Genomic DNA, 26,062 nt, shown 5'->3' on the forward strand with positions numbered 1-26,062 from the left:
ACGAGGGACCGTTGGAGGTGATGGAAATGTTTGCCAGCAGCATTATGGTGATGGTGCACAACTGCCTGAATTTACTAAAATCACTGAATTGTGCACTTCAATTATATACTTTTAACTTTATGATATGAAAATTATATCTCAATAAAGATGCCACAAATAACAAAATGAAACAAAACCTGGTCCAAACCATTGTTCTGTGCAGGACTGAGAGAAGCTGTTGGAGGGGAGACCAAGGTGGTTTCCCCCAGCAAAACATGGGTGCCATTGCTATAAAACATCCCAAGTGACTTTATCTAGATTCATTTTTCAATCACATTCAGTTCAAATGCCCAATAAGAGCAACCGGCACCACAATTCTAAGTGGGTGATGGCTACGTATTATCCCATTTTCCAGATAAGAAGACAGGATCAGAAAGGGAAAGCAACTCGCCCAAGGGCCCACAGCTCCTAAGTGGCAGAGCTGGGACTGGAACCTCACCCTGTCTGGTTCCAGAATCTGTGTTCTTTGCCAAGTTATTTGCTACCTACCTACTGCTGCCTGTCCTCTGCCCATCAACTCTTTGGTCTCAAGGGGAAAAGCGTGATGCTGCTGGGTTTGCAGGAAGCTTCCCTCTCTCTCTGTAGCTGATGTTGGCTTGCATGTAGATTTCCAGCAGCCATGTGCCCATGAGCCCTCCTAACCCCTGGGCAGAGTGGGCCTTGATTACGTGGCCCTGATTCATCTAAACAGCACATTGTGGTCACTTGACACTGAACAGGAAGTAGCATTACCTTCTCTCTGGAGCACGTAGTAGCAAAAGCCTGGCCGGACTTCAGTCAAGATGACCAACAGCCAGGGAGAGAGAGAATCTCAGTTTCAGCCGCCGGCCCGCCCAGTTGAATTTCTCTTGGGCTCTTCAACAGGAACAGCAAGTCTCCAGGGAACATTCATTCCAGGCAGGGGCTTTATAAGGACCCTGCTCTGCCTGCCCAGTGCACTGGGCACACCCGCCCTGGCAGGGAGCTGGCCACCACATCCTGATCTCGGCTGTGCAACAGAGTCCATTGTCCCCACACCCTCAATGAAGCATCAGTCATCATTTCTTCTCCAGGCTGAGGCATGCAGGACCAGGAAGAAGTTTGAGGAAAGTTTTTGTAAGACTGCCTGGCAAGCCAGAGGCCCAAGAATATCTGTGACACAGGAGGGAGGGGACTCCCACACCCAAAGGCCCTTCCTCTGATAAACCCAGCTTGGACACAAAGAGGCAGAGCATCTCTTCTCTGCTGGTCCCTTTGATGCTGGGCACCATGAGCTCCTGCTAGTCCCCAGACAGGCTGGGCCACGCCCCCTCCTGGCTTCCCAGGCACTGCTCTTTCTACTCGGAACACTAGTGCCTGATGCCAGCCTTGCTCCTTCACCCTCTCCAGGTCTTTGCACAAACATCCCCCTCTCAGGGAGGCCTCTCTGGACTATCCATTTAAAATTGCAGCCCCCACCCCCAGTAACCCACCTCCCCCGCTCTGCTCTTCTGCACAGCATCTATTACCACCCACACACCTGTGCTTTCCTTTGTCCACGCCCCTCTGGATTGTAAGCGTGATACGGGAAGGAAATTTTGCATCTGCAGAGCCTTCGGCAGAGCCCGGCAGGTGGCAGGTGGCGATCATCTTTCATGAAGGCATGCACTTCCCCATCAGAGCACAGCCTCTGAACAGCACCTCTGCAGCTACCAGCCAGCACCCAACACACCAGGGAGATTCCATCAAGCCCAGCAGGGACTAACCAAGCCTACTTGGAGGAGACAGGAGCCAGTCTAGGGGAAGTAGGGAAGGAGCCAGTCAATGTTGCATATGGAGAAGCTGCACCCAGACTCATGTGGTACCTCCTCCACAGCCCACAGACACCCCAGGGCCGGTACCCATGGATGCTTGTCTAGTCTATCTTGCATCTTAAGGCCATCTGCTGGGAAGGTTCTCTGAAGTCTGGGCCATGTGACACTGCTGGTTGTCACATAAGGAAGGGGTCTTAGAAGAAGGGGAAGGATTGGATAAATGTGGATTCTAGAATAGTTCCTTTCCCAGGTTCTCTGAAAATAATGCTCAAGTGCTAAGTAAAGAATGAAGCCAGGGTACAGCCAGAGCAGGACAGGTGACAGGAGACCTGGTCACACATGGCCTGAGCCTGCCTGAAGAGCTGGGCCTCACCTGGTCTGCTGGCTGCATGCCAGCTACCGGGGGCCCCGCCTCCGCTCAGCCACATGGACAGGCTTTCCACTGCTGGCCCGGGTGCCCTCCTGGGATGGGAATGGCGTCTGCTCTGGGGACGGTGGGTGGTGGCAGGGAGTTCCTCCTAGAGAACTTCTGAGTCTGTCCTTTATAATCTGCAGTGTTTTCTAAACCAAAGGCAGCAGAGGGTGAATAAAAACGCAGGTGTCAAAAAGCGTGGTGGAGTCAGGCAACTTGGTTTTGAATTCCAGCTCTGGTCCAGTACTGAATAATCTTAGGCAATCTCTTCACCTCGCTGAACCTCAGTTTCCTCATCTGTCAAATGAGATAACCACAGTACCTGTTTCACTGGGTGACTGGGAGGATCAAGCTAGGGAATTCCTACATGCTGAGCTCAGAACCTGAATGTAGTAAGAGCTCAATAACAGATCTTGTTGCGGCTGCTGTTATAAAGGGAGGAAGGAGTCAACCCCTAGTCACTCGCTGTGGCTGGCTGAAGACCTCCAAGGTTATCAGAGCCCTGAGGCAGTGGAATTTGCCAGTAATTAAGAGACCAGCAATACAGCCTTTCTCCTTTGGGTTTCACAATGAGGTAGGCTCAAGAAAAATCAGCCTGGATGGAAACTTCTCAGTGGCCAAGGGAATTATTCCAAAAAGGGCCTGACTAGGCTGCAAGTTGACTCTGGCAAAGGAGGAAACAGGACCCCAAAGCCACTAAGTCCCTGAGTTTATTAATTAACAGACAAGCATTTGCTCTGCCTGCTCCAAGCACGTGGCTCACCAGGGAAGGGCACCTTAGTCACATAAAAATAACCCCCCAGTGGTTTTTTGATGTGTTGAGCCTCTTTGTTTTCCTGAATTTTAATGAAGGGCTTTCCAGGCAGGATAAGAGAAGTACTCAGGGCTCCCTGTCGCCAAGGAGTGGGCCTTCGTCAGCTGAGGCCACCTGCATGGGCCTGAGCCAAAGCAGCGGCCTGGAGAGGCTGGCAGGGGAAGGTCCCTGTCCTCCAGGAGACATCTCTGGGAGAAAGCAAGAAAAACAACAAGAGTGCCCGCCCTTTAGGGGAAGGGTTGGGCTCTGCTCTACCTCAGCACATGGTGGGCGAGCAGGGGTGATGCTGGGCAGAGCAGACCAGCAGCTGTGTGCCCAGTGGTCAGAGGCTCCTACAACAGGGGGGAGGAGAAGGGGCTGCTCCCAGGGGGAATGTTCCGTGGTGTTCTCAGGGAGACTAGGTCTGCCTTTCCCTGGGAGAACCTGGAAAGGGGCTCTGGCACCCTGTGGCAGAAGGGAAGCACAGACCTTGGGGTACAGGCGGGTGGGGAGGGAGGGTGCTATCCAAACAGCCACCAGGCCCTGATGTGGACGGGCAACTCATCACCACCCCTGCTTGCTCCTCAGTGCCAGCTGCCTGGAAGCACAGAACAGAGGCAACAGTGCCGCCCCCAGGGCCCCTGGGTGCTGAAGGGCCCGTCAGAAGGCATCACGCCAGGCTGCTGTCCGCAACCTCCCGCAGCACAGCACTGCCCAGGTTCCATGCTCCAGGGAGCCTGGGGCCTCCTGAGAAGCAGTGACTGCCAGCACTACCCCCTCACCGAGCTCCCTCACACGTTTCAGCTCCTGGAGAGCTCAGCGCCGCCCTCAGACTGCTCAAATGCTGCCCTCCTAGTCACTAGTCTTTCCAGGAGAGTGCTGGAAAGAAATCAAAGAGGTACCCACAGAATAAAGCCATTTATTGCATGCAAATGACCCAATGTGGTCTACTGAAAATATTTTTATGACAAAATATTCCATACAAAAGTTCTAAACTGCTTGCACGTCTCCTTGGTTTGAGGCCTACTGCGTTTTTCCAGGCCTGAGGCAGAGGTATGCGTTCAGGTGTTCCGAGGTGGTCCCGCAGGGTCCTCCTTCTCGGTGTGCAGCAGGTCCCACTCGGTGAGGAGCTCCGAGGACACCTCCGTGTACAGATGGTCCCAGTCCCAACCAACATCCTCCTGCCAAGAGCACACTTGGTTGGTAAGACAAAGAATGTCCTTCCTCCTCAATGGCCACCTCCTACCCACCTGGGCCCCGGGGAGGCTCAGGCTGGCCTGGAAGGGCAATGGCGAGTGGCTCTTGCTACCGTACCTCTCGGACTTCGTGCTCCGGTGCCAACACTTTGGTGAGGAGCTTCAGGTCAATCTCGCCATCCTGTGAATGCACAAAAAGCCAGCTGAGTCCCTCAAGGGCAGTCAGGTCCTTACCTGGGCGTTTGGAAGTGTTAGAATTCCCCAAACAGACCCAGAGACAACCCCTGAGGGGGCCACAAGGCCACTGAGAAAGGAGGGATGGCTATGTCCTCCACACTGCGCAGCAGAGGGCCACACCAGGAGGACGGCGCATGTCCTCAGGTCCAGAGGGCCCACGTAGCAGTGGGTCTGGCCCTGGGCAACCCTGGAGTATGGTGGGTCCGTGCTGCGAGACACCAAGGACACCCCGACCTGGACTGTGGAGAAGGTGCTGCGGGGCTTTGGAGGAACTAAGAATCTCTGCAGGTCACGTGGAACCAGCCCCTCCGTGCACAGCCCTTTCACTCACCAAGGTCTGAAAGGCCGAGTACTTCATGAGATCATTGTCCAGGTCGCGGTAGGTCATCACCCGGTTTACCTGGACGCTGGAGGACAGGAAGTGTGAGGAGGGACAGGCAGGGCGGGTTCCAGGACTGCTGCTGGCCTACTGTGGCCAGAGCCCCGCATGCAGCTGGGGATGACCAGGGTGGGAACAAAGTGTGTTAACAAGTAGGAGCCCTGGGAGGAGCCCATCACCAGGAATCTGACCTACTCTGGGGAGCAGCAGGAGTCCTCTCTGGACGATACCTGGAGTGTATTAGTTCGTCTGTTCTCTGTTTTTGCCAGTTTCAGACCTAACAACCTACCTGGGAGGCGAGGCCACCTGCAAAACAAAGTCCTCTTCCTGCACTTCTTCCAGATCCGGGATGATGGGAATATCTGCAACGAGAGGCAGAGGCACGACTGTCCACAGTGGATGGGGATCTTGCCGGCTCTCCATCTACTGCCGGTTCACCTTCCACACCCAGCTAGGGGGCTGGGCGCTGGGGGCTGCATGGAGTCTGTGGCCTCCAGAAGTTTCTGGCATAGGGCTGTGGTACCAAACTAGGGGTGCAACTGGAATCAGAAGTGGAGCTTCAGCAATTTCTGACCCCTAGGCCTTACCCAGAATGCACTGAAGGAGAACCCCCTGATGGGGTTCATTCTTCTGTATTTCCCCCTAAGGTTTCTTCAATGACTCTGATGCAAGCAGCAGATTGGAAGCCTTGGAGTGGATCTCCAGAGAGAGGGAAAGAAGTGACAGAGACTCCATGCTGCCCCCAGACAGCATTTGGGGCTTAGAACAGAGGAAAGAGGAAAGGAACAGGTGAATGAGCCTGGCACAGTCAGAGACAGAATTGAGGATATGTAGTGTCACAAAATTATGTCATTGGGAGTGACACCTGATCATGACCAATATTGACGCATGCATTCAGTCTAGAGAGCAATTGTCACAGTCCAGGTCTCAGCACTCAGCCTGCATCTGAAGGACATTTTATACAGTGATGTAACCCGACTCTCCAACTGTGTTTTGGTGAACAGGGCTCCACCTGCCAGGCCGGATATAACAACCACCACCCACTCTAATGACCACACTTCTCTCATTGCCTCACGGAGCTTCCTTCTCTGAATCACAATTAGAGACATATGCGGAGACAGGAGGCCAGTCCTTCTATCAGCCTAACAAAAGCCACACACACAGACTGAGAGACGTGCATCACTTCATTGAGGCATCAGGCTACAGTTCCCCAGAACTGCCCGCCCTCATGGGGACAAATGACTCCCCTAAAGACACAGCCATTACCCGTCTCCAAATGAGCATCACTGACTGGTTAGGGCTTTCACTTTAACCAATCAGGACAACATCAAAAAGAGGTGGGTGGGGAAAAAAGGTTAAGGTGGGAAGAAAGTCCTAGAATTCCTAAACCAACTGCAAACACCAAAACGAGGAACATTCCAGAGCAGACGAGTGAAGAAACCCTCCATTTCTGCTTCTAAGGACTGAATTCAACTTTTACTTCTAAACGAGGCACACGATGAGTCCAGCAACAGCTGGGAAGACGCTGGCCACTTTCAGTCCATTCGTTACTTAGACTTTGGACTGCTCCAGTCCAGCCAGGCCTGAGTATCCACATATCAGTTTGAAGCCTGCTGTCTTTATCATTACTTCTGACTGAGGACTCACAGATGTTGTACTTGGAAAGACAGAGAGTGGGCGAGAGAGACGGAGACACAGAAAATAAAACAGAGACAGGCAGAGAAAGTGGTGAAAAGGGATAAAAATAAAGAGAAATTGCTGATAGGGGACACAAAGAAGAGACACACACACCACCCCCAAAGCTTAGATCATATGCCCCTGTCCGGCTCCCGAATTAGAGACGGAATTCGCTAAGATTCTGTTTCTTATGCTGATGGACATTTAGCTTCCATTTTCGCTCCCCTTCTGAGTGATGCACACAGTCCATTGTGTGGGCTGCTCGGTGCCACTCTGCTCCCTTAGCCCAGGCTGTGTGGGGCTCCCTGGCTGTGAGATGGCACAGGCCCTGCAGAGGGACAGGGGAAGCTGGCTGTGCCATGTGCCATCAGCAGTGTGACAGTTTTGGAGTGAGCCAGCTAGCTGCCACTGGTGGCTCTGTTCGGTGTGCAGTCCAGCCTGAGATGAATATTCAGAAGTTGGTAAGAAAATGCCCCACGCTGAGTTTAAGGCCCAGGACAGGGTCTTCTCAAACTCCCCTTCCCTCGACAACTTTAGCATTTGGGTCCTGTCAGTCTGCCCCGCTTCTCTGAGCTCCAAGGAATTGCACTTCTGCCCAATGTCCACTCTCACTCCCCACGGACTTCCCTCTTGGTACCCACCCCCCTCCTCCAAATGTGCACAAAAGAATGCGGGGCTGGCCCATCTGTGACAGATCAGAGGTCAGCGCAGGCTTGGCAAAGGGGCCGCTCAGAGCGGCGCTGGCGGGGCTGGCCGCACAGTGGGATTTCTCTCTAATTGGAAAGCCCAGTGCCCAGCAGAACCCGGTGAACCGCCTGAGTGGGACAGAGCCAGCGATGACAGCCAGGCCAAGGCAAGCTGGAACATTCCGGTACAGTGACAGCTTGAGCCATCGCAGCAGAGGCAGCCCATCCAATTCCCGGCCCCCAGTGGAACAGGTGGCCGTGGAGCAGGTTTTGGGCAAACTTCAAAGAACTTCGCAATTTTATGGTTTCTGATTTACAGTCGCAGACGTGTCTGCTTATGTGTACATGAGATGGTCTGGGGAACTGCTTCTCTCTGTCCCTTCCCCCTCCCCCATAAATACCATGAACAAACCTAGAAGAAAAGAAAATGGACTTGAGAAATCTGCTTCCTCACAGGAAATGAGCCAGTCCTGCTTCCCCTCAGAGGCAGTGACTTGATCTGTAAATGTGGCCGGGTGACCAAGTCTCGCAGGTTGTGAAGCTTAACATGCAAAGCACATACTTTTTTAGGTGGGGAAGAGTACCAGGGATTGAACTCAGGAGCCCTAGACCACTGGGCCACATCCCCAGCCCTATTTTGTATTTTATTTAGAGACAGGATCTCACTGAGTTGCTTAGGGCCTTACTTTTGCTGAGGCTGGCTTTGAATTCATAATCCTCCTGCCTCAACCTCCTGAGCCACTGGGATTATAGGTGCGCACCAGGCTAGCACACAGGTTTAACAGCGACACCTGAGTACTCAAGTACTAGTACTGTTGAAAAGCTGTTTTTATTTTTCACAGTGCTGGGGACTGAACCTAGGGCCTGGAGCACATTAGGCAAGTGCTCTTACCACGGAGTTACATCCCCAGCCCATCTGCTGCTATTTAAAAAATCCAATATTACATGAACTTTATTCTCATTCCCTCTATGCTGCTATTACTCAAAGAACATTAACAATAGCAACAAGATAAATAAAGCAAGTGCAAGATTCCAGTTGGTGGTATAAGAGAGCAGCTGGAGGCAGGATGGCCTGTTTCAAATCCTGCCTCTGCCACGTAACTGCTGCATGACTTTAGTATCTTTGTGCTTCAGTTCTTTATCTGTAAAATAAAGATCATTACGTCTACTTCGTATGTTTTTTCTAAATATCAAATGCAATGAACTTCATAAAATACTAAGCACTGTGCTCAGTGCCTAATAGTCACTGCTCTTAACAGATATTATAATATTGTGCACACAGAAAAACTAGGTGGTCCTATCTTCACTTTCACATTTAATCCTGCCCGGTCCAGTCATTTTGAGATGGCAACACGACTAAAGCAAGATTAAGCACCTCGTGTGAGGTGAAACCTCTGAGGACACTATTAGTAACGCACTGGTCAGGGTGGGCGTCCCACTCCAAAGTGGCACCCGCTCTGCTTCGCTTTGTTTAAAATGCAAAGTGGCTTTGAAGGCACCTCCTCCCACAGTGGAGGGGCGAGATGCTGCCTAGAGTTGGGATACTTTTATTTTTGCCTAAGATTTAACGTCCTTTGTTCTGGTATTTCTCTCCATTCCTGTAACTATAAACAAGCTAAGTCTTCTTTCTCACAAGCCCTGATGTTCTCCTTCCCTCAAGGTCAAATGGAACAGAAGGGTAAAAGTGCACTCACATCAGAGAACCTGGAAATGCCACCCGCCACCGCACCAGCCATGCCTTACTAACTAGCCCCAAGGAGGATGAGGTGGCTGGGTACCAGGAACAGACCCAGAGTAGGGGACGGTGAGGCAAGACAGCTGGAGTGGCGCAGTGCCCCGGGGTGCAGGCTCCCATCTGGCTCAGTGCCGCGACAGGCCAGTGCCACCCTCACACCCAGCATCTGCTGTGTGGTCCCAGCTCAGACCAGTCCTTCTGTGCCCTGCACGCTCGCTCCCGGCCCTATCAGCTCTCCTGCACGCTGGTCCAGCGGCTCCTCCACCCCACGAAGTGCCTGCCCGGCCACACTCTGGGATGTGCTATTTGTCTGCTTGTTCATTCATTCGTTTGAGGAGCATCGACTGAGCTCCTACCAGGTGCAAGAAGCCACGAGAGGTGGTGCCAGAACTGCAGCAAACAACATAAGTTCTCCATCTTCAGGAGCACCAGTCAGACAAGAGGATAAGACACACAAATAAACGTCCTGCTCAGGAATTAAAATACACAGAAATGCTATAGAAAAGCCTTCTTATCTCCCTAGAAGTAATCACTCAATTTCTTGTACATGTTTACCAAAAAGCATTTATGCACATCATAGCATATGTGCCCCCCCCTTTTGGTACCAGGAATTGAATCCAGGGGGCACTTAACCACTGAGTCACATCCCCAGCCCTTTTATATTTTTTATTTAGAGAAAGTCTTACTGAGTTGCTTACGATCTGGCTAAATTGCTGAGGCTGGCTTTGAACTCGGATTCTCCTGCCTCAGCCTCTAGAGCTGCTGGGATTACAGGCATGCGCCACCTGCCCAGTATATATGTCCTTTTAAAAATGTCTGCAAATGGGATTAGGCTACATACGTGTTGCTCTGAAACCTCTGTCCTTGTCCATATGTAGATGTATCTCATGCTTTTCAATGACCACCTTGTTATCTCTTGAATGATGCTCCACAATGCATTCAATCCAGTCCAGAAAGGGTGTAATTCTGAATCTGGGGCATGGGGTGAGGATCCAGGCAAGATCTCTGAATGAGAAACAGAGTAGCTGAGAGCTGAAGGAGAAGCAGGACTGAGCCAGGCAGAGGACAGCAGCTGCTATGGCACTAGGAGATGAGAAGTAACTTGCAGCACTGGGGGATCTGAAGGCAGGCTGGCACAGCCCAGTGCATGGCCAGGAGCAGGAGTGAGCGCATAGCACCAGCTGAGGAAGGACCTGCACATCAGCCGGGGAAAGTGCTAGGTGGTGCTGCTATGAGCAAGATCCCGCCAAGGCACACTAGGGACAACCAAGGTAGACTCAGCGTGGCAAGGTTGCAAAGGGAAGCTCTGTTCATAAAAAATAATAAATCAAGAGAATAAGGAAAATGCACATCCCTTCCTTGGTGAAGGGAATCTCTGAATCCAGGGTGCAGAATTAAGAGCTCACTATTGTGTCCGTTTCTAATTTGTTCAGGGTGCACCTCACCACCGTGCAGGAGGTAGGGTAAGTGAAATTTGCCTCAGCCCCTTGGCTGAGACACATCCCAGTTACTTCTGCATCCCAAAGGGCTGGCCAAGTACAGGACAACTGAGCAGAACTGAACCAAAAGATGCACCTCCAATCTGAAAAGTCTCATGTGTGGAAGAGCCAAGTTCATCTGCTCTGTGCTGTTCTGGTTGTAGTCTAGGAGACTCAGTAGGATTCACTCTCCAAGGTCAACTTAGAGGGATCCTTGGAGGCTTCCTGGACTTGATTACAACACAGCAAAGGCTTTGCCTTACTTGCAAGCTGCAAGGCCCGTGGGAAAAGTCAGTGAATAGACAAGAAACAATGAATGAGTGGGGACAAGGGGGCGGAGAAAGAGTCATTCAAATTTGGTGCACTCTGGGCCATCTGGCTCCTTCCTGAGGTGGGGCCACATGCTCGCCACCAATCTCCACATTCTGGAAGCATACAACAGAGGCCTGCTAACACACAGCAACAGCTCTAAGATTCTTTCAAGATGAGAGTTCGCCAAATAGGGACCTCATTTAAATCCTAGAACACTGGTCTGCAGCCACCTAACAAACTTATCAAACCAACACATGAAACCACAAATAAGTGGTGCCCAAATAAACAGCAAATAGAAATGTACAGCAAAAGATCAATTACAACTGGTTTCAAAGATGTGAGAAGCTGCCATTTGCCCTGAAATACCTTCTTCAGGAATAGTATCATCACACACCAGGACTAAAACGCTAACTACCCAGCAAAGTCCCAGAGGGATCCTGTTCTGCTCCCATGATCTGACAGTAAAAACTGAGCTGCCTCTTCTGGTGAGGTGGCTCGAATCTCTGGGACATTCTGTGTGGCAGCCAGCCCTCTGGCCTAGCTTGTTGGGGAACCGCTAGAACAGAAGGGCTTTCTTAGGTGGACTCAGCTAGTCACAGGGCGCCTCCGACAAGCTCTTCGCCTGGCAGACACTGAGGTCCCATGGAAAGGAGCAAACAAAGGAGGCTCCCAATCTGGTCCCAACCAGGCAAGGAGGTTTCAAGCATGAAGCCCCCTTCTCTCTGTGTCCCTTTGGTTTCTATTCTTTGCTGATTTCCTTTTCTTCTTCCTCCTCCTCCTCCTCCTCTTTTCTTTTTCCCGAGCAGTGCTGGGGATGGAACGCAGGGCCTTGAACATGCCAAGCAGGCGCTCTACCACTGACCACATGGTTTCTATAGAGATGCATAAAGTCTCTTCAGTATCCCAACATTTTTTTTTTGGTACCAAGGATTGAACCCAGGGGCTCTTAACCACTGGGCCACATCCTCAGCCCTTTTTATTTTATTTATTTATTTTTGTTTTTATTCGTTATACACGAAGTAGAATGAAGTCTGGCATATTACACATACATGGAGTATAACTTCCCATTCTTCTGGTTGTACATGATGTGAATTAAATTGGTCATGTATTCATGTATGAATATAGGAAAGTAAAGTCCGACTCATTCTATTACCTTTCCTATTCCCATCCCCCCTCCCTTTCCTTCATTCCCTTTTGTCTAATCCTATTCTTCCCTACCCACCTCCTCCCCCTTATTGTGAGTTAGCATCCACATATCAGCGAGAACATTTGGCCTTTGGTATTTTTGTCTTGCTGAGTTGCCTAGGGCCTCACTAAGTTGCTGAGGCTGGCTTTGAACTTGTGATCCTCCTGCCTCAGCCTCCTGAGCTGCTGGGATGGCAGGTGTGCACCACGCCAAGCTCCCAGCACTTCCTCTCGCCAGACGAGGGGCTGGCCTACCTTTCCTTTACTGGGTCGCTCAGGTGTTTACTGATGACATCTGCCCCTCTCACTTCATCTACTAACTCAGCTCCCAACCCCACTCTTCTGGGTTACACAGTCTCCTCCCAAGCTCCTTCCCACTCTGCCTTGGCACTACAGGTCTCATGCCTACCATTCACAGCCAAGTTCAACAACCAATCCACGTGAAAGGAATCTGGACATGCTGCCTCAGGACACCCCAAGAAGAGTGGTCCTGACAAACCCCTAATTCTGGACCAAAAGTCAACAGACATTAGCAGAGCTCACGAGTGAAAGAAAACAATGTCCGTATTTTTAGGAGATGGCAACTTTAAACCAGAGATCATTATGATTTTTCTCTGCAGCTGCAAAACTTTGTTTTACTGAATGCTGTTACCTTCTGCATCACGTATGGGGAATTTTAAACAGGCAAATGGAAGAAGGTCTGATTGAAGATGAAGTTAAGTGAAAGAAATTGGTCTCATTTAGCACATGACAGGATTCATCTGTGTTCCCAAGTCCACTGAGGTGGCATCATGGGCGTTTCATATTCATGAGCTGCTGCGACACTATGTCCCCTCATTTACAAAGAGCCGTGTTCAGCAAATTCTGTCCCTGTGGACGCCCCGTGCATTTCATGGTCTTGTCAGAGAGACATCAAACGCTCCAGTAACCAAATACCAGAAAATGGCTTTAATTAGTGGATCTCAATCGTATAAATAATTTTTTTTCTAAGTGGAAAAAAAATGGAGAATTTTTGAAAAAGAAAAAGAAAAGGGAGAGCAGCAGGCAACAGGCTTCAAACACGGAAGGAACAAGGGAAAGAGGCGGTCTCGGAGGAGCTCCTGAGCGGTCCCCTGTGCTCTTTGGATTAGGGGCGAGGGGCACAAACACATCTCCAGGTCCTTGGCAGGTCCACCTTAGGAAGACGTGTCCCTTGTGCTTTTGGCTGAATAACACTTGGACCTGGCTACACCCGTCTGGCAGGTGAGGGGAGAGTGTGAAAGCTGCGACAATGGCCAGAGCGCCACACCGCCCAAGTGGAGGAACATGGCTGACCGAGCGCCAGTCCACAAGGCAGAGCTGATGGGGCCAGGAGCCAAGCCTGGGCAGCTCCTCAGGGAGCTGCGATGGGGACATGGAGGGCAGGTGCCCGTCCTGCAGTGCCAGCTTGGGGTGGACGTGTTCATCTGCGTCACGTGCCGAGTGCTCTGCGTTCCTGCCTGAGTGAATCTCTCCTAATGCTGGGGAAGGAGACGCAGACCTTGAGAGGCGCAAGGTCAAGTGGCTGTTCTGCTCAGCCCCACGCTGGGAGGACTCTTGGCGGACGATGGGCTGAGAGGAAGGCTTGGGCTGGCTTGGCTCCTGCCAGGCCTCCCCAGAGTTGGATTCTGGCTGAACTGTTGGCAGAGAACAGGGTCAGCAAATAGCAGTGAGTGGGCTTGGGTGGTGGGTGACCTTGTTACCTCACCCCCAGCACGGCTGCAGCAGATTTCTAAAGGAGCCGCGGGCACCATGCCCTGGATGGAAATGCCCCCCACTCCCCCAAGCCCACTGAAGCCCACCAGTGTCCAACGCGCAGCTGGTCCGAGTCTGCAAGCAAGCCACAGGCACTCAGGAGGGACGCGTGGGCCCCTCAGGGCTCTCTCCAGAGAGGGGCCCCGTTCACCGAGGAGCCTTAGGTGACCTGATTCTGAGAAGACCTCGGTGTCACTGCCAGGGTGGCCTCTGGGGAACACCATGAGTGACAACTGAAGGAAACAAGGAGCAAGGCCCCACTGAGAGCTCCCGCAAAGCTCCGTGGCGGTTTTCTCCAGCTTTCATCTGCAGAGCTGTGTTAAGGACAAGGAGGGGTAAAGGACTTTAAATGGGATGAAGGAATGAAGGGGCTGGAAGGAACAGAAAGCTGTATCTCCCCACTGTTCAATGAGGCCCAGGATGAATGACACGGTACTAATGTGACAGAGCGCCTTCTTAGGGGCACCAGCCCAAGCATGTTAGAAACGGGCATATCTGATTCCATTTCATCCTCTTCATGTTACACTGGAAAAAACAAGACAAACTACACTGCTTTCATTCCAAATCCTCAGGTTTTGTATTTTTCCTTATATATATTTATTAAAAAAATGCTCCTTTGATCGGTGCCACCCGTGACACCCCCACATGCGGAACGCTTCTGAGCGGTTCCCTCCGTGCAAGGCCACTGCTGGTGACAGCCAGCTGGTTTTGATCACAGCCATCCCGAATCGGATTTTCATAAGATAGATGAGGAGTCTTACTGCTGCTCTCTCTCTTATCAGATGAGAAATGGAGGGGGAGGGGGGAAGGTCCTGAGGGAACAGCGCAACAATCAAGGGCTGCGAGGTTCTTTCTCTGTCCCTCCGCTGCTGCAATTTTCAAAGGAGTCTGCCTCGGGCACTTTTAAATGATGGTGTCTCAATTCTGTAATCATCTTTCAAGAGCTTTCTCTTAAAGGGTCTTTTAGGTAAACCTAGTCCGTCAACCACACTTACGGACTTGGGAATCACATTCCCAGTGTGCCCTCCTGTGTGTGTGTACAGAGGAGTCCACACACACATGCACAGCGAACGTCTGTGAAGCTTTAGAGCTGGCAGGACCTAAAGCTAGGAAGGAAGATCCACCATTTGGTCTTCAAATTTGCCCTAGAAGAGGATCCCGTTACCTTCTCCCCAGATTTCTGCCATCTTTAGGTTTTTCTGGCTCACGTCCTTCTTTAGAAACTAATCTCCATTTTGAGTGTCAGAAGGAAAAGGGTTCTCCAACTGAGGGATGTCCTAAGTCCAACCTCAGATGCATAAGCATCCCTGTCCCCTGCCATCTCACCTGGGCTTCAACCTGTGAAGTGAACCACAGCTGTTGGTTTAGGAGTGCATGAACAGTCGCCAGCCATCCAGGCTACACTTTGCTGCTTTTGGATAAAGACTATTTGGAGCAACTCCATAACCCCACCTGCCTTGTTTCATTGCAAGGCTTTTTCTTTACACAGTTCCCATCACTTCAGACATCCTAGGGCTGACCTCTATCTCCTTCCAGTCAAATAAAAATCTAAGGAGTCTAAGATCCCTGGGTAGTGGTTCTCCTCAGTGTGGGCCTGTGCGTTTAGTATGTCGCCTGCTCTCATCTCTTAGCTGCCCCTCCCTTCACAACCACAAGAAATGTCCCTGCCCTTCCCCAAAGGCTGAGACCTAGCTCACAGCCACACATGGACAGCCTCGTGACACTAAATGGGAGTAACTCTGTCCTATCCCAATCCTGTCTTCTGAATTCATTGAGGACAGAAGTCAGAGAGTTACGGAACAAATACCCTGATCTCTCTAATGATCTCAGGGAGATATAACTCTGTACTTCTGTTGGCATTTACTGTCAGATGATTTGTTATTAATCACATTCCTCCAAACGGACCACAGCATGACAGGATGCTGATGGCGCGTTCCGAGGTCCTGGAGGAGCGTTATGCAACCTGCTCCATTTCAAATGCGCACGTGTGCGTAGCACAAGACTTTCACTTTGATTCTTGCCTGGCCACCTCTTCAGATAGGGATGTGCAAAGAACCTGCTCATGGAAACAAAGACAATGGAATCCCCAAGGAGATTACTATCAACCATGTTTTGGGCAGAGATGTAATGATGGTGACTCACGGCGGCCAGGTGTGACCTCGAGATTCCAGGGCACCACCCAGGCATAAAAGCACTCTCCTCCAGCTCCCATCAGTGTACCAGGGGGTCTGGTCAGGACTCTGGGCTTTGTTGTACAGCCCAGAAAGGTAAGGAAGAATATGACTGAGTGGACAGAGATTAGCAACTGAAACCAAGCTTAACACAGTTCTCAAAACTGGAATTCTGCCTTTTGTAGCAGAGGGTGCCAAACGAACACAGCAAACCAGTCTCTATCCTACTGGCTGAATCAGGTCATTGCCAACATCTCTCCCTCCAGGGGACTTCTAGAAACCTACTCTGTGATGACATAGGCACTTCTTAGGCTAGGGTCATGTTGCCTTGTGTCTCCTGCAAAAACCAGAGCCGAGTGAAAACAACTTCTCTCACAATTCAGACACTCCTGGGAAGTCAAAGTAACTTCTGTGGTGTCTTAATCACTCTGCGGCCCGGCACTGGTTAAACCCGAGCCCTGGTGACCTCAAGGATCTACGTCTATTAGAGTTCATTTTTCTTTTGCCACCAGGAACTTGGCTGTAACTGCCTATCGAGGAAGAACTAAATTCAGATTCCTGGTCTAGAGAGTGCACTCCACTGGGAATCAGGAATCTTGGGTCCTAGATCTGCCCCTAATTGGCTGACCTTATACCAATTACTTGTCAACTCTAGTACTAAGATTCCTTATTACCAAAATGAGTCTCTATGATATTTGGGTGTCCACGGGCATATATCAATGAGATTAAAAACAAGAAAACAAAGCAAGACCCTTTCTGATAGACTTATCTATGGCAGTCTTTCTAAATATTCCACAGTCACAATCATGGCCTGCAAATAAAGCACTACCCCTTTTGTATAGTATCAATATAATAAAAGATCCATTTTCTATGATTCAATCAACCAGCAGATTCCACCTCTGGCCCATTACAGACTCAGTCTGGTATTCCTGCCATCACTTGGTACCAGTTCCTGGTGCCTGCTGGTAGTCTACTCAGTCTTTAAATGTCCCCGTCTCTGTGCTGCTGGTTTACTTCTGCTGTGTCTCAGAGGTGGGCTGCTACAACATGGCACTTCAGAGCCCAGGCAGTGCCCTGGGGAGCCTCTGGTCTCACCAAACTGCCCAAATTCCCCAGCACACACCACAACCTATTTTGCCTTTAAGTAGGTTCTCTCCTCTGAAAGACTTGCCACAGACACAGGAATTCATTATGCAAAAGCAATCTCAGTGGACTTGACGGAGAAGAAAGGATAACAAGAAAGAGGGGAACGGTCAACCCTGAAAATTCTGCTTCATGTCACAAGAGCTTTAACAACCTGGCCTCTTCAGCTTTTCTCTGTTCGGTCCAGATATCGTTGTGGACAAGACTTCACAGTAAGAGGATCAGCAGAGATGAGGACAGAGGCCATCGGTGAATCTAAGAACCAGCAGAAGAGAACGAATGTGCAACAGGATGTAAGAGGAGCTGAAGAGCAAGCCTAAAGCCTGAAGCTGAATGAGAGCAGAGGGATTAGGAGTCACAAGACCACATCAGAACCTCAGCTCTACCTGCAGTTAGCACAAAACCACCTGCTGAATTTTTAGGAATTCTGCATTTGAGTTTGCTGTAGTTTATATCATAAACAGTTTCCCAAAGTCTGTGTCAAAGGCTTGGTGCCAGATTGGTGCTGTCAGGAGTTGGTGGAAACTTCAGGAGACAGGGTCGAGTAGAGGCGGTCCTTAGATTACTGGGGTCGTGTTCCTGAATGGGACTGTGGGATCTTGCTCTCTTCCTCTTTCTCTTTGGCTTCCTGGCTCATGAGGCAAAAAGTTTGTTTAGCCATGAGCTTCTTGCAAGTATCAACCAACACCCCCCTGGAGGCCTCATCTTGAATTGAAAATCCAAAATCATAAGCCCAAATAAACCTTTTCTCATTATATGTTAATTATCTCAGGTATTTGATTATAGTAATGGAAAGTGACTGAAGCAAGGTTGTCAAACATAAACATCAATAAAGATGTGGTTATATACCATTATAATTAAATTATTTTAAAAACAAAGGTAATAGAGCCTCAAAAACTCACCACTTTCTACATGCTATTACATTTACTTTACCTGTGCGCTCAAAATTATCTACATACGATGTTCTTACAGGGTGGAAATACGATGCCACAGTGTGCTGCTGCCCCTCTTGTCCTAACTGTGGTCAGTGATGTCATGTTGGTAGCTTAAAACCAGCCATGGTGAGAATATCTGCACCACAGAAACTGGCAAACACTAACAACCACAACTGTTTCTCCCCCTGGAAAGCTGGTTGTGGACTTGCCATCACATCCTGGCTTACTGGCCATGTGACCTCCATGAGTTCTTTAACATCACAAAGCTATCATTTCCTCCTCGAAGATGGTGAGAATTGCAGGGTCTCTCGGAATTGCTGGGGGATTCACTGAAGTACTGCAGGCAAAGCATAACGCCTGGCTCAGGGTAAACACAAATGTTACTTATCAATGCCATTTCCTAAAAGAATGACTTCTTTTTCAAATTGCTTACCAGTATCCTGTAAATAGAACAAAGCACAAACACAAGAGAGGGCAACTTAGTCCATGAACAGGCGAGCAGAAACCCCCAGCCCTGCTGCGATTCCTGCTGTGTGTCCTGTGCTAGGGAAGGAAGAAAGGCTAGTAAATTTGAACTTCGAAAAACAGACCTGTTTTAATAAAGCATCAGTGGTAGTTATAGTAGTTTAAATAAAAGCAGGGAGGCAAAGAAACTAGGTTTAGGAGCCACCTAGGAAGCTTCATGAGGGAGAATGGAGCTGAGACACCAGGGTTCCAATTCATGGGGTTTTGTTTTTTATTTGGTACTGGAGATTGAACCCCGAGGTGCTTAACCACTGAATCACATCCCCTAGCCCTTTTATTTTTATTTTGAGGCAGGGTCTCACTAAGTTGCTTAGGGCCTCGCTAAATTGCTGAGGCTGGCTTTGAACTTGCGATCTTCCTGCCTCAGCCTCCCAAGTCGCTAGGATTATAGGTGTGCACCACTGTGCCTGGCTAACTGATCTGTTCTTAAAGAATTCTTCTACTTTGCTTTCTTAAGATTGATGCTGTTTAGGCTCAGAGTGACTTTGGTGTTTGCAAGAGAAGGGATGAAGAACATAACCAAAGGGTTAAGCAAGGAATGAAAAAAAGAGCCCAAAAGAGAATTAGAAAGCCCGAGACAGAGATGAACAGGCAGTGGAAGACGTGGCAGGGTGACGGAGAGATGGTCCTCTAGAGATGGCGTATTTCCAATCCCAGTGGCAGCCCAGCATCTCACATCTCCTCCAGCCTGGTTGCTTGGCTGTGTTCAGCCACTCTTACCTATTTTCCCTGTTGACATGGATAGAAAATTGAGCAATTACCCTTAAACTCAGCTCTCAGATCATCCAGATTGCTACACTTGCGGAATTAAGTCCCCAATCGCCCCTGGCTAGAAATGGCTTGCCTAGGCTTGTCCTTTAGGAATTAAATACTTTTTGGTTGGCCAGAAGAATTTATTGTTCCTAAGGCTTTGAGATATTCAATGCTGTCAAAACTGTATCTTAGGATGCACAGGAGCCCCATCTCCAGCCGGGCCCAGGCATGCCCGAGAGCCAGGACTGCCCCGGAAGGACAGTCCCAGTTCTACTCGCAGCCCTGTGCGACAAGAAAAGGCCACGGTTAAACACAAGAATCACTGACTTTTTTTTTTTTTTAACTCCTGCTTTCAGAGACTTTCTACTTTTTAAGGACAGACTTTGGGGCTCACAAATTCTCCTCTAATTTGAACTTAGCTCTGACATAATTTGAAAGTTGAGTCCTTGTGTAACTGGTCATCACATTATTTCATCCTGAATATTCTTCATCCTTTTTTAAGATAAGGAATTTCCTTTCTTCTATCCACGGGCCTCTCAGTACATTGCTTTGCTTTCTGTAGTGCTGGGGATCAAACCCAGGGCTTCTCCCACTCTGGGCAAGGGCTCTGCCATGGAGCTACATCCCCAGCCCTCGATGTTCTGTTTTCAAGGTTTCACATTCTGCCCAGAGTTCACTTTCTGTGAGCTGGTATTAGAGCTGGGGAGACTGCAGGCCGGCACGAGGTTAGGGTGTGACATGACCTTGCCCTTGCTGTCTCCCTCCTCCAGCCCCACCGCCACCTCCCTGTCCTGGCGACTCCTTTTCCATCACACTGAAGTTTGAAAAATCCCTATTTCAGAGTGGCTGTCCCTCCTCAGCTAAAGCAAACCAGTCTTTCCTTCTCATAGCACCCTGCACTCTTCCTTTGGGGCATTCAATCACCACTGTGGGACAGTTTGTTTAGTCCCCACTTTCCAGACTGGAGTGTAAACTGTATGGGGCAAGGACAATAAATGTTTCATTTCCAGCACATTCTCAGAGCCCCACTCCATGCATCACATGCAGGAATGTTCAACAAACAGCTGCTGAAAGAATCAACGAGTGATTTGCCCAAAGTCACCTGCACAGGCCGAGTTCAACCCTGTTCCAGATCTGGTCTTTCTCCAATGCCACACGACTTTCCATGACACAAGTCCAAAGGCCTTAGGGCAAACCCAAAACTTGATTCTACGAATGGATGACTATGTCATTGAAGGATGGTGATTTCAAGACCAGTTTTACCATCCTACGATTTAGGGACTCTGGCGTCATTTTGAGTTCGGTCTGCCAGTCATCTTCCAGCTGTTCTCTGTTTCAAATTCCAATGTTCCTGAAGTACTGTGTTAGCGAGAGCTGGGAGCTAGAATCAGCAAGGTCCATGACTGCCAGTGTTTACAACGTTATTAAAGGAATTGGGTGTAGCCAGGCTGAGAATGGATGAGACTCCGCTCGACTCAGCAGAACCAGTCTCTCTTCTGGTTATGCTGACCTCCTTCTTCACTCTCCAGCTGGAGTCTTCTCTTAGATCTGGCATCTTACACTGGAGGTGTTTCCCATTCTCCTCTAGCTAACCAAACCCCGTTCACCCTTCAGATCCCGGTGCAAGTTCCTCCTTCTTCCTGAAGTGCTCTCAGCCCACAGGGATTGCTTCCTCTTCTCGACTCGAGGCCATTAAGAATATAACCCACCGACACGGCACCACTGTGGGCTGCCTTTGCTCTTGTCTATTTGACTCTTGCAGTGCTTTTTATCTTTTATGTGTTGTCTTCCATCGAGGTTCTGTGCTCCTTTAGAGCAGAGGTCCATAAGATCTTGAAAAGGACTTCCATGTCACTCTCCAAAGACCTATTCTGACTGGCAGATGTATTTCCTTCTGTTTACAAAATTCTCTCTTGGGTACTGGAGTGTGGCTCAGTGGTTGAGTGCCTGTTCACCTTGTGTGAGGCCCTGGGTTCAATCCTTGGGACCAAGAAAAAAAAAATCTGTCACTGTTTTTTTTTTTTTTTTTTTTTCCAGTTCTCACTTTTTGGTGCTGAGGACTTCATGTACGCTAAGCACATGCTCTGCCACTGAGCTACACCCCCGAACTGTCACTTTTCAAAAGACACATTTGAAAACTTTTGAGGATGTGCCACGTCCCCTCTGAGCTCATCCCAGCACCCCTACCTTCAGTCTTTCGCCTTGCTGTTTCACATGCTGGATCATCTGCCCGGCCCTACAGCCATCTGAGCTTGCAGCCTGGCCGTGCTCTTGCCACAGTCCCCATGCAGGACATTCTTGTTTACCAACATATCCCAAAGCCACCTCCAATTCTCACTCACTCTTCCACTTCCAATTTGAAAACACACCTCATCCATCTTCAAAGTGCTTTTCTCTCTGTTTTTCCCTTGTCTTCCCTGGGAAGCAGGAGGCCTCAATGGAGGGAGGGAGTGCTTTTTCTTTCTCCCGAGGCATGGGGGGCTTGGAAGGAAGCGTGTGCCTTCCCCAAGGAAGAGTGAGCAACACATACCATGAGTATTGCAAGGGAGTCCGACTGCTGAGAAGCGTGTCCAGACAGACAGGGCTCCTCAGGTCCAGGGTGAGAGATGAAGGGAAAGGAGCGAGGGGAACTTCCCGCTAGAGTAGAAGCTCCTGGAGGACGGGGACTGCATCACCCATCGCCAGCACCTGGGACAATAAAACACTGATGGCTTTCCCCAGTGACACCTCCGAGGCTGCTGGTGGGAGGGGACCAGGTAGCAGGAAGAAGGCCTGACCTCTGGTCTTTCCTCCTTTCGAATGCCTCACCCATCACTCATCCTCACCAAGTGTAAGAAAACGATCAGCCCCTTCCCAGATCCTTGCACTGACAACTTCGAGGAACCTGGATGTGACTTTTATTAAGGGAACCAGTGGGTTTCCTTACAGGTGTCCAAAGGGCTGTTTAATGTCCGCTGAGTGAGTATCCATGGATGATTCAGGGGAATCACTTCTGGAGTCTCCTTACCCACCGATATTCTAAGTTCAAAGGAGCAGCCTTCACCAGCCAACCAAGTAATTCTCTGAGCAAAGATAATTCTAGAAACTAGTTATATGTAATATATGATTCTTACTGCAAAATGAATTCTAAACATTCACAGAGTGAAATGGACTAAGTCAAGTGTGAAGTGTAACATATGAACTGATTTTCCATTAAAGAACGTAAGCATAACTGCATGGAAAACAGATTTATGCTAGAGAAGAGGCATTCCTCCAAGGGAAAAGTAACTGCACTCTGACAAGGGAGGGTTTCATGTTTCAAACCTCCAGGACCAAAATAAAGGCCAAATCATGAATTTCACATTGCAAGTTTATGAAGGGGAAAAAAACACTAGAGATGTTCTCTGAAATCAGTATTTTTCTTTTTTCCTTCCTTAGTGCAATTCTATTAAGCACCCCATCAATCATTCAAGACACTCTATATTATAGATCTGGGAACTAACATCAATACAACTTAACCTGTGGAAGGTGACACCAGCATACCTGAGGGTCCCAGCATTCATTACAGAGACATAGCACAAGGGCTCTGGGGTCAAGATCTATCTACAAATCCTGGTGCTGCCATTAACTAGTTCTGTGACCTTGGAAAGAGTTCTCTTCATCTTAGTCTGCTCATCTTCAAAATGGGGATAATGCTCACTTTAGATGTCTACTGACAGGTGACCATACTGTGGTATGCCCACACATGGAATACTACTCAACAATGAAAATGAGCAGGCGTACAACATACACAACGAGGATGAATTTCAAAATCATTGTGCTGAGTGAAAAAAGCCAGGCATGTATACTTATGCTTCCACTTAATTAAAATTCCAGAAAATGAAAATATTCTATTATGACAAAAAAAAAAAAAAAAAAACACATCAGTAGTTGTCTGAGGTCAGGGGCAGAGGAGGGATGGATAGGGGCATAAGGAAATTTTTTCTTATGATGGGGTGATGGAATGTTCTGTATATTGATGGTGGTGGAGTCTACACAGGGCATGTATATCTGTCAAAAACTCAGATTATTCACTTTGAATCGGAGGTTTACTATTTATAAATATCAACAAAGTTGATTAAAAATTTTTTCCCATGGATTTATTTTGAGAATTAAATAAGAGAAAACATAAAACGCTAGGCCTGGCAGCTGGCACATGAGTGTTTGGTAATACATGTCGATGGTAATGCTAGTAGACACTGAGGTCTAAGAACAAGTGTTTTCTTGGGAGTCAGAAGTCTCTCTTCGAGTCCCACTCTACTGTATAATAATCGGTGAGCCTTAACTTCTTAACATGTGGAAAGGCAGGTTTGGCCAAGATGGCCTACAGAGTTCCTCAGAGCTCAACAATTTGCTTTTACAGTGACATCTCCATCAGCAGCCTGAGAAACCTTCTAACACCATGCATTTATCACACACATGACAGCGTTCAGAGAGTTTTACTGTAACATTTAAAGGTTACTCCTGGAAATGTACCATTTTCCATGATGATAAAGGTGGAAAAAGTAGGATTTCAGAAGTTCTTTGCAGGAAGTTGGAAAAACAGAGTATTGAAGGCTAAGTAAAACTCCAATAGGACCATTAATTTAATTGTTTTCCTGAGTTTTAATTTGGAGGTTTTGACTGAAGAACTCTAAAACCTTCTTCCCTAAATTTAAGGCTTTCTTACCTAAATCACAAGTCTCTTGGTGTACTGACAAATATACAAGCAACTGGGGACTGAAGCTGTCCCAAGAAGACCCACTACAGGAAACAGCTTGCAGTGTGTTCACTCCTATGCACCATCCAGACTGGACAGATCCTCTGCTATGAACTACCTGCCTTCAGCACCATCTCCTTCCCTGTTCAAATCGAGGCTCCAGAACCCTGATTCTAGCGTTACAAACTTCCCTGCACACTGCTCCTTAACCTTCTAACACTTTTAGTAATATCTAGTGGAGGCCCTGTTTCCTTGAGTCCCTTGTCACATCCTCCTGGTCACCTTACTGTCCTGTGCAACTAATGGCTGAAGTAGCTGACAATCCATGAGGACAAGGCGTCAAAAGCAGGGCCAGCAACCACCAATCACTGGGCAGCCAGCTCAGTGCTGGCAGGACATCCCAGGTAGACATCTGGGAAAACAGACTTTGAGAACAGAAATGCAAGGTATCTTAGTTACCAGGGTCATTGGCAATTATTAGTAGGTGAAGTCTGGCAGCTAAAAGATTAGTGAGTAAAGCTAAGAAGGAAGATGTGGCTTGTCAACAGGAGACACTGAGAGCAGAGGTAAGTGCTGAGGAGTGGTGAGGGCGTCCGTGGGCTCTCACTACTCTCACATGGTAGGCTGCCGTCCTCACCTCTAGTGCTGACTCTTCTGCCTTGAAACCCCTTTGGGATGAGATGAGGTACAAGTACTTTTTCACATACTGCCATTTGCTTCAGTCCTCAGTTCTGATGTTCAGGGGCACCATAGCAAGCAGGTTGGTGTCTTCAGAATGCCAAACACTTACCTGGGCAGCTTAGTTAACTTAATTCTGTTCTCTGGCCCTAGTTCCAGCTTGACTTGAGCATGGACGGGGAAGAGAAGCAGAGACTCAGTGCAGAGGAAAAGCTCCAGAAACCTGGACTTTCTGAATACAAGCCATGCCTCTGTGGGGGAAAATCCACGAGGCCGGGTAAAGAATGAGCACCAGGAAGATGTGAGCTGAACAATCCCCAGAGTGGGTGGAAGTGGAAGAGCTCAGCCCCATCCAGCCAGAGTGGAGAGACCATGGCGAACAACCAGGCACTCAGCAGACACCTCAGTGTCTCGGTGTTCAGGGCTGGCTCTAGACCTGCCCTGATAAGCTCCAAAACAATTCTTAAAACGAACAGATACATTAACAGACTGCCAAAATAAACAGATCAGTCATTAAAGGAGGACACAGAATCTGGCCATCCAGCATATTAACATCCACAATGTCCAGCATGCAGTCAAAAACTACTAATCGTGTGAAGAAGCAGAAAAATATGACTTGTAACCAGAAGAAAAATCAGTCAGTAGAAACTGACTTAGAAAAGATAGAGATGATGAAATTAGCAGAAAAAGGACTTGAAAACAACTACTATAAAGACTACCGTCAGGAAAAAAGAAAAACAGCCTGGAGAGGGGTACTCGCCTGTAATCTCAGCTACTCAGAAAGCTAAGGCAGGAGGATCCCAAGTCCAAGGCCAGCCTGGACAACTTAATGAGACCCTGTTTCAAAATAAAAATAAAAAGGGCTGGGGATGTAGCTTAGTGGTAGAGTGCTTCTTCATTTAATCCCTAGTAACCACTCCTCAAAAGGAACAAATGAAGTTTTGAGAGCTGAAATAACAAAGTCACTGAATGGGCTATTTTAATGGTTGATTGGACATTGTAAAAGAAAAACAGGGCTTACATTTGCAAAGCCTTGGGTTCAATCCTAAGTTCAAAAAAAAAGAAAAAGAAAGAACCCCTCCCCCAAAAAAGAATTAAACAAACAAATAAACAAACAAGAAAAGAGCAATTACACAGCAACAGAATCATCCAAATGAAAGAAAAGAGGGAAAAGTAGATTGAAGAACAAACAAACAGAAAAACCACAGCCTCAATGACCTGTGTGGACAAACATACTTATAATGCAAATCTCTGGAGGAATGGAAGGAAAAAAATACATAAAGGGATACTGGCTAAAATTTTCTGAATTTGATGAAAATTATAAATCCACAGACTCCACAAGTTCAAGTAGGATAAACATATAAACACAAAAAATGACATTGCATACAGGGGAATGCAGATAAGAATGACTACTGACTTCTCACTAGAAACAACATAGGACAAAAGACAATGAAATGACTTAAGTG

General features: G+C 48.5%; 1 protein-coding gene across 1 annotated transcript in view; it reads right to left on the minus strand.

Annotated features, from left to right (window-relative positions):
* Positions 1-3,921: 3,921 nt before the first annotated feature.
* IFT43 (intraflagellar transport 43) overlaps positions 3,922-26,062 on the minus strand; it is an 81,159-nt gene continuing 59,018 nt past the window's right edge. The window contains exons 6-9 of the mRNA XM_079129241.1: positions 5,118-5,190; positions 4,781-4,856; positions 4,331-4,393; positions 3,922-4,197 (exon numbers count right to left, since the gene is read on the minus strand). Coding sequence (XP_078985367.1) covers positions 4,078-4,197; positions 4,331-4,393; positions 4,781-4,856; positions 5,118-5,190 — 332 coding nt within the window. The 3' untranslated portion in view covers positions 3,922-4,077. The remainder of the gene's footprint in view (positions 4,198-4,330; positions 4,394-4,780; positions 4,857-5,117; positions 5,191-26,062) is intronic.

Source organism: Sciurus vulgaris (assembly GCF_902686455.1).
Source record: "Sciurus vulgaris genome assembly, chromosome: 2".
NCBI classification, from domain to species: domain Eukaryota; kingdom Metazoa; phylum Chordata; class Mammalia; order Rodentia; family Sciuridae; genus Sciurus; species Sciurus vulgaris.